The sequence below is a fragment of the Daktulosphaira vitifoliae genome, unplaced genomic scaffold (genome assembly GCF_025091365.1).
Source record: "Daktulosphaira vitifoliae isolate Bord-2020 unplaced genomic scaffold, ASM2509136v1 Scaffold_5, whole genome shotgun sequence".
Lineage (NCBI taxonomy): Eukaryota > Metazoa > Arthropoda > Insecta > Hemiptera > Phylloxeridae > Daktulosphaira > Daktulosphaira vitifoliae.
Window position 1 is genome coordinate 15,141,021 of NW_026099576.1, and position 9,152 is coordinate 15,150,172.

Here is a 9,152-nt window from a genome sequence, read left to right on the forward strand (position 1 = left end):
ATCCACTCAAAAGAATGTTGATGTACATTACAATATTTTATAAAATAATAGACGTTTTATTAATCTGGATCGAGGGTTCATATTGTACATGAAAACATCAGCAACTGCATTGAATGGCTTACATATAATAATTAGGTCAGATATAGAGAACATATCGTTCATGGAATCTATTGTTACAGTTCGTATCTTATACCCATACAGTAAATCCTTTCGTAATTATATGCACAATCGACCATTCAATATGATTAACCCACTTTCCTGTATTATCGTAAAACAAAATTTAAACATAGAAACACGAATTAAACCTGCTCATACAGACATTCATTTCTAAGTATAACAATAAAAGTACTTTTGACAGTTCGCTTCATAATCACCAGTAGTTGATTATGCGGCTTAACCATCATATATAATTATGAAATAAAATTACACGGATAATTATGTATCGATTTGTCACAATTACAATGGTTGTAACTTTAAATGTAAGCTTTTAAAATAACTATTAGTGAATCAAGTATAATTTTACAATGTCTAATGTTGCTATTGCTTTACTATTGTCTTTCGAGAAATCTGAATTCTAAGGTATTACGTTGAGATTACAGAACTAATGATGATACGTACTATGCATTTTAAGAGAAGTTTCGGATGTATAATTTGATAACGCAGTAAGGAAGCAACAATTCGAAGCGTTGTTTTCATGATAGTATGCTTAATTCTTGTTAGCTAAACTACACCTTTAATACGTGTGTCTATTGTATATACAGTACTAAATTTTGTGTAATTAAACAGAAATTGTAGTAATGCACATTACAGATTATTATTATATGCTATTACCTATACTCAGCAATACAATATGTTTTATTTTTCATTTTTTTTGTTTTAGGAATGCCCGAGAAATTGCTAATTGTTCACATCATTTCTTGTCAACAAACAGATAAATTAAATATTTTTTTTATCGTTTATTAAGGGTTTTGTGAAACACTGTAATCATTTAATAGTCATTTTTAGTTGTTGCTCTTGAATCATCCCATATACGAGATTTTGACAAATTCGTGTACTGTTCTTATGATGATTGTTATATATAATCAACAAAGTGACTGACTATCAGTCAATTTCGTTCAGCATTTTTTTATTATTTATATATACCTATTTACGTTATATAAAAAAATTGAACATTGGCCAACCATTTCCAAAGTAATAGGGTCATATATCCAACGTAGAAAAAATAACACGGCAAATCTCATAAAAAAAAAAAATCATAAGTTTTTATTATATTAACTTAAAAAGTTCTAGATTTCACGGTTAGTTTATTTAAAACGCTTATTTAAACTTTTGTACTTTCATAAACAAAATCCTCTATAATTAAAATTTCTGAAAAATGAAAATATACTATTAATAATACTGATACAGACGTAAGAAGTAAATTTAATTAGATTCGAGATGGTGTCATTAATATAAAAGAATAAATAATCATTTAAAATACTAAAAATAAAATGATTGTGAAATAAATCCTAGTATTGATCATACCAAACTTGCATACTAAAATTCGAGGCCTAAAAATTATAATATAATAATAAAGAAAAACAACATCTAAAAATTTTATCAAATAATCTTGGTACATATATATATATCTAAGTATATTGGACAAATTCCAGACTTTTAAGTTAAGGTCTGAATGAGCTATGATCCTTCAAAGCTTGTATTCATACCGAAATTTCATGATTTCATTTGTAATATGACATATAAAATGTAATCTTGAGTCAAAGTATTGAACAGTTTGAAATGTTCACCAAGTGGTCTTAAACACGGTAGTCCATGATGTTTTGTCCAATCTAATAACTTTTGACCAGCAAATATTATGCTTTACTTATTTAGCTCTGATGCGGAGAACGTATTATATTTACTATGATGTGTTTTTTTTTATGTCGTCACTTTTTACCGGACCGATTTCTTTCAATCATACGTAAAAATATCACTAATCGTATCTAGTTTAAGACATCCCTTATGTCTTTTAAAGGTAGTAACTTTATATTTTTAATGAGAACATTCATATTTAACAAGCTTATATATTGAATAATAACTTAATTAAAGAAAATGACTAGACATTTTTCTATTGGGATAGATATGACTTGAAAATCTCTAGGTATAAAAATACAAACCCGCGCAACACTCTTATTCATTACTTTAAATTGTTAATAACTTCAGTTGTTAACTACAATAGTTGTTATCGGCTAATAATTTTCATAATTAGATTTAATTCGATCGCGATCAACATATTTTGATATCAATAAGAGAACAAAATTAAAGCGGTGCGATGAGTAAGCACCAGTTAGATATAATACGCACAACTGTAGTGAAATTGCCTACATAAAACGCCGTCTTTATAATTGTTTTTTATCTTTCTAGAACTCATTAAACATTTTCGAGGATACCAAAATGAATGGAAAAACTTAAAATTTGACAACTTTTTTTTACGTAAAAAAGATATAATAATTAATTGAAATAATTACCATTTAAACAATATAATAATTTATGAGGTAAACATTTTTATTCAAAGGTTTAAAAGATAATTTTTTTATTCAACTAATGACAAAGAAATTAATGATAAAAAAAAAAAGACTAATTATCTAGTTAAGTAGCACATTGAACATTTTAGTAATTTGTCTTTATTAAAAACGATATTCTTTAGATAATGTATTTACTTAAAAGCGGACTTAGTATATTTTGTACCTAGTTGCGCTTTCTTTATTGCCCTATCTCATTTGTTAAGATTAAAAGTAACATTTTTTTTTGTAAATCGTTACTTTTATGTCTGCAATGTGGAAGCGAATTCAAAATGAACGTTAAATTTTACAATTATGTGTATATATAACTTAAAATATTATGCTTACAAAATATCACTACGCGGTTGCTGTGCAGTGTCGAGTATACATACATTGCGTGAAAAATAGTGTAAAACACATCATTAGTTTATTATACTGCAAGATTGATGTTATTTACATTTTTAATTTAATATTACTTTAGTTTGTAATTTACGATTTATCCAAAAAGGTTGCAATTGAACATTACAAAATTATTTCTGTTAACAAAAATAATTTTTAATTGTTACATAGTGATAATTTTTAGATGTTTTATATAAATCAAAATGTTAAAAAAAAATTTAGTTACTTTTTTATAATTCATGAATGTAACTTTGTACAATTGTATTATACATCTGTTAAACTTTTAAATTGGAGACACGTATATGAAGTATTTTAATGGCGTATAGTGAAGTTTTTGTAAAAGTACTTTGTTAATATTGAGTAAATATAATACTTATACTGAAAAGAAAAATACCAGACAAAAGTAAGGAATTAATTCATAATATAAGTTAATTAAGTTTTAATATATTATATTGTAACATAAAACTATTTATCGTAGTGATGAAAGTTTCAAAGCTCCAGCGAGTGAGTTATTGTTAATAATGTGTAGAATTGAGAATTCGAGATATTTTACCAATTGTAATAAACAATGTTTTAGAGCTTAATAAGTTTAATGAACAGAAATTTTTCGAGAGTTAATTTAATTAAGCGAATTTTTAATAGTTATAAAATATAATAATACTTGTATCTTTAGTATTTTCCCGTCTTCTAGTACATAAGACCATGTGTGTATTTTTTATGAAATCACAGTATTATGTGATTTACTATATTATTACGTTTAAGTTATGCGACATCATGATTACTCAAGTTTACAGGTACCACGGTTATCATAAAAAATATGCGCAAATAAGAATTTGATCATTATAGATTGTTATTTAATTTACCTCTGAATACCGCAAACGATATCTGTTGGTTTGAGCACTAAGACAAACGTGATCAGATAACACAACAGTATGCCGGACAAGAGCACGTACGAAACTTCTCTGCCAGCGGCCTTGACAATGGGTGTGTGGTTATGTTTGACAAATACGGCTACCACTAGTAATGTGACAGCCACTCCAACTGCTGAAAGGGTCATAGCACTGATGGCCCAGCTACTTCCGATTCGCAAAAACACTTCCGGTATTTCCAAACATTGTTCTCGGTTAACGTCTGGCAGTGTGCCCTGAAGACATGGTATGCACATTGTCTCATCTGTCGGTGATCGGATCTACAACGAGAATTATTAATTTTACTGTAATTATCAAAAATACATGTCTATTTTACTTGTTCATGTTTAATTGAGTTTTATTCCAAGTAATATTAATTGGCAAGTTATAAAATATGACAATTAATTTCAAAAGAATATTGAAAACTATGATTAATTTAAAACGATAGTATACTTTTTAAGGTTATAAAAAAATGTAGAAGTTATTTTAAATTTTAATATATTTCAATATAATAAAAATTGATTACTTGTGAATAATATTATTTAAAATTAAATTTATATTAAAAATGTTGATTTAAAATATAAAAATATAAAACTCAACAACTGATAAAATGTGATGGTGTCACTAGAGATATATAAAGGTTTTTTTGTTCAGCCAGAGTGTCAGTATGTGTTTAGCATTGATAATAGTAACATGTTTCCAAAATACTTTTTACGGTTTATTATAGTAGTTTTTGTTACTTTTTGAGTCAAATATTTTATTTTATTTCAAACTAATATTTTTTATAATTTTAATTTGAAATATTTCTATACTTTGAACTATAAATAATGTTTAACTCGACTTTATTGTTTAATGATGATTTCAAAAAAAAAATACCGTAATAGACTGACAATAAATTTTAAATTGTATATTGAACATAAATAAATGAAGATTTACAATGTCGACTAACATCATAGTAGTTTGGATGAAATTGTTTTACGAATCAAAAACTAATTATTTTTATTATTACCATAAATGTTTCAAATGATTTTTATTATGATATTTTACTTTATATTTTGAATAAAAATTACATGGATTGATATTACAAATTTTAGCAATGAAATGTTTTTTTACTTGAACATAGTAACAGTGGCCTTTTTTTTGTTTCAACTATTTTATTGCGATAAAAAAAAAAAAAACAGCGTCTTATTAACATTTTTTTTATTATTTAGCTTCGATGATATTTTTTTAACTTTTGTAATCATTGACCCCATTAATTCTTTTGTTATATCCTGTTTATGTTTTTTCATTAAACATTTTAGTAATTATTCATTTTTGTCAACAATCAATTGTTTATATTTATTGACGCTTTGCCGTCCTTATGAGATTGTATACTACAACAAATTTATTTATAAGACAATAATTAGCTTTAAATGCACTCTCAATAAATTTTTATTAATATTAAAATTATTTATAATTTATTTATTCAATTATTACCTAATATTTTCTAGTGTTTTCGTTATAATGAAATGACCAAAACGAAACGATTATGTTAGTGTAATCGATTTATATAAGAAAAATATAACCTTGTAGTTTTTTTATTCTAAAATAAAATATTGTTTAGGATATTAAATTGGGTGTTTTAAATCAATTGGATTAACAATTGGAATATACTGATTAGTCAATTGAAAATTAGTTTTTAAGGATATTAAATTTAATTGCCTTTTAAATGCTTAAATTCCTGTCAATTTTTATGCGTTAAATTATTTGCAATGTTATGTCAAAAATACAGACATATATAATTGTAGCATACATTTCGTACCACAATATTTTGTGTTTAAGTATTTGATAACTGTAATCATATATGTGAAAAAGGTATCAACGAAATAATTTTTTACTGAGATAGGGAGCATCAGTTAGAAGCTTAATGCGTATAAAAAAGTTTCGCATCATTAAATTTACGTTTACCGCACAATTGCATAATATTTTATATGGAAGACGGGCACGGAGTAGATCTTACGAGACTCAGAGACATATAACGAATTGGTATTCGAGTCAATTGAATTCTTTTGAAAATGTTTCATAAGGATCTCCTACGTGCTACTCTAAAGAACGTTATGTTCAGGCTGTTGATTACAACATGGCGGCCTTTGTCTGGTCATAAAAGTTATTTGCTTGTTAAAAATTTGAGTCTATTAATAATTACTGTCGTTATTAACATATAAACGGGTTGATCATGATCAGATAAAATAAGAATGAGTATTAACACCTGCTAATGATGTGCTAACGAAACGACTGATCATGGGAAGATTCAGTAAGTTATTAAATTCACTAATGATTTTTTGTAGAATGTTATAACAAATCTATTACCGACAAATAATTTACTGAATCTTAGCGTATAAACAAGTAATTTGATTTATTAGGCATTTTTCGGTTAGATATCCCTTCAAAATTAATCATAAAATAATGTCGAGTCGAACAAAAATATATATATATGCAGAAATCAACAAAAAAAAAAAACAAAAATCAAGTATTGTAAAAAAAATTCTGGTTTAAAAATATGAAGAATAAACTTTACACATTTACAGAACAAGTTGACTGCTTATAGGAAACCATGTGTTTTATGATCGATTACAAATACTACTGCAAATACAATCAATAGCTTCGTTTATTTTCTAATATTAGAATTGGTTGTGCCACGTGTGAACGATCTTTCATCTTCTTATTTTAAAATAAAGTTAAGGAGATGTCAAATTGATCGACGGAGGTGTTTTACTTTATTATTTTACATATTATAATGCACAAATGTAATAATAAATCGACTGTCATCTGTTTATGCTCATTGCTAAAATTGATGGCTACAATTAATTATTATTTCTAATTAAATGTCGATTAATAACGAGAAACAATGGAAACAAGGAAGATGAGATTAATATTAAGATTATTTTGAAGGAACGTAACGCCTCAGTCAATAGGAACATTCCACATATTTTTGTATAATAATCTGAATTCCGTTTTGATTTTCCTACGAGTAAATCAAAACGTGAAGGTATAAAAAAGGTAGCGTTCAATAAACCACGCCCAAGTTTTAAAAAAAGTTATTCGTTTTAAATGAATATTTATACTTATATTTACAAATTGTATGTTGTTTACCTGGTAGTGTGTACAATTGTAACAGTGCCAACAGCATTTTTCGCCTTCAAGATATTGTTTTGCTTGTCCTTTCTTACAAGGTAAGCTGCAAACTGATTCAGGCGGATGCGACATTTCAGTTTTAAAACGCATATCTAAAAATAAAAAGATTAGTCGTCAGTATTGATTCATTATATTTGCATTGATAGGCAATTACTTAGAGAATATGAAACTACAGAAATTTAAATGTTTAGTATTCCTAATTAAAAGTATATACTCCATGTTATTTAATTATGTAAACAATTTTTGTCTAATACACACTTCGTGTACAAATCCAAAAAATTAGGAAGTGTAAGATAACATTGTACATAAAAGAATATCTCATAAGTAACAAAATAAAGTAAAAACACATTTCAAAAAATAGATAATGTTATGGTATAATTACCTTAGATTTAAAAGGAGTATAAAATAAATCAAATTATCGATAACATTTACCAAGAATAACTTATATTATGGAACTTATTAATTAATAACAATCTATATGTATACATTATATTTCATCTTTAAAAGTATGGTTTCGTATAATATAAGAGACTGATTATCTATGAACAATATTAAGTTATTTTGTTATTTATTACTGAAATAAATTATTATATATGAAGTAATAATTTCTCGCAACAATTTATTTAAAATAAGTTACTGATTAGATTTATTAAAAATCAGAGAAAAAAACTTTTATCAAGTTAATTATTATATTTGCTGTGTAGTTTAAAAAATATTGGTTTTACAATTGTTTTTTTTTTATTTGATTCTTTTTACAGAGAATTATTTTTATAAAGTATGTTAAAACACAAATTATGTTATAATCTACATATCATATATTCATTTTTATTTTATATTGCTTTTCATAATTTTTAAATTTCTTATTGACTTCTAACATCTAATGAAACGACAGAAAAATTAAATAGTAACACTAAATCCTGGAAAACAAATATAGAATTTCAAGCGTATCCAAACAACATTATAATATTATATTACTATTAAAATAATTTATGTTGAAAAAATTAAACATGTTTTATAGATTAGTAGGTATACATTTTAATGTTCTACATCATACCGTCATCAAACATGCTAGTTGTATACTGAATTTCAATAATGTATTATCATGAAAATTAAAACTTGAAAAATTGATTTTAATTTAATATTGGTGATATGAGTAATATGACATGTTTTATTCTTCTATGAATTAGTTCCCTAATAACAACATTTAAATTAAGTGCATAGCATGTCTTGCTTACTTTACTATTAAAAATTATACTTCAATTGTTCTTTGTAAACAAATCACTGATGAATAACAAGCAAGTGCTAATATTNAATAATAGTGATATGAGTAATATGACATGTTTTATTCTTTTATGAATTAGTTCGCTAATAACAACATTTAAATTAAGTGCATAGCATGTATTGCTTACTTTACTATTAAAAATTATACTTCAATTGTTCTTTGTAAACAAATCACTGATGAATAACAAGCAAGTGCTAATATTTTTATTATAAGACATTACTTGGCCTCACTCCTGTTCCTGCCTAGGTATAAAAATGTAACTAAGTTCTGAAATATTAGTCCAAAAGTTGTTAACAATACAATTTGATTATCATAAAAGTCTTTTTTGTTAGATCAATATTTTTTAATAGTTCAAAAAACTTATATTTTATCTAGTTGAAGTTAGGATTTTTATTTTTTTGAAAAACTGCACACGAATATTTTTAACACTGAATACATTGATGTTTCAAGTTGCTTGTATCTTTATTATTTTTTTAATCATCAATTATTAAAGTTAACTCATATTTCGTAACACTATTAAAAGGTTTTTATTTATTAAATAACTTTATGAGAATAAAACGTATTTCACATAAGTTTTATAAAGTTGACAATTTTATTAATGTAATTTACAATCGAGTCCTAAAGAATAAAAAATTACCTTTTTAACTAGGGGCATTATTTTTTTAGAGAAAAAATCAAGTTCATTTGGTTAACTGAGGTAAGTTTTGAGAGTAAAATAGCACCTTAAGTTTCACTTCAGTTTTTATAAGACAAAGTTAAAATTCGTAGTATCAGAAAATATAATAGAGTTTGGTAATTATAAAAAATATATTTAGGATTACATATAAAATACTTCATAAGAAATGAAAA

At 25.2% G+C, this 9,152-nt stretch overlaps 1 protein-coding gene across 4 annotated transcripts in view; it reads right to left on the minus strand.

The window, feature by feature from the left end:
* Positions 1-9,152, minus strand: part of LOC126906514 (metabotropic glutamate receptor 2) — a 161,839-nt gene that overhangs the window by 24,797 nt on the left and 127,890 nt on the right. For all 4 annotated transcript variants that reach the window (XM_050687060.1, XM_050687062.1, XM_050687063.1 and 1 more), the window contains 2 exons: positions 6,980-7,113; positions 3,803-4,128 (listed from right to left, as the gene is read on the minus strand). In XM_050687060.1, the coding sequence (XP_050543017.1) occupies positions 3,803-4,128; positions 6,980-7,113 (460 nt within the window). The remainder of the gene's footprint in view (positions 1-3,802; positions 4,129-6,979; positions 7,114-9,152) is intronic.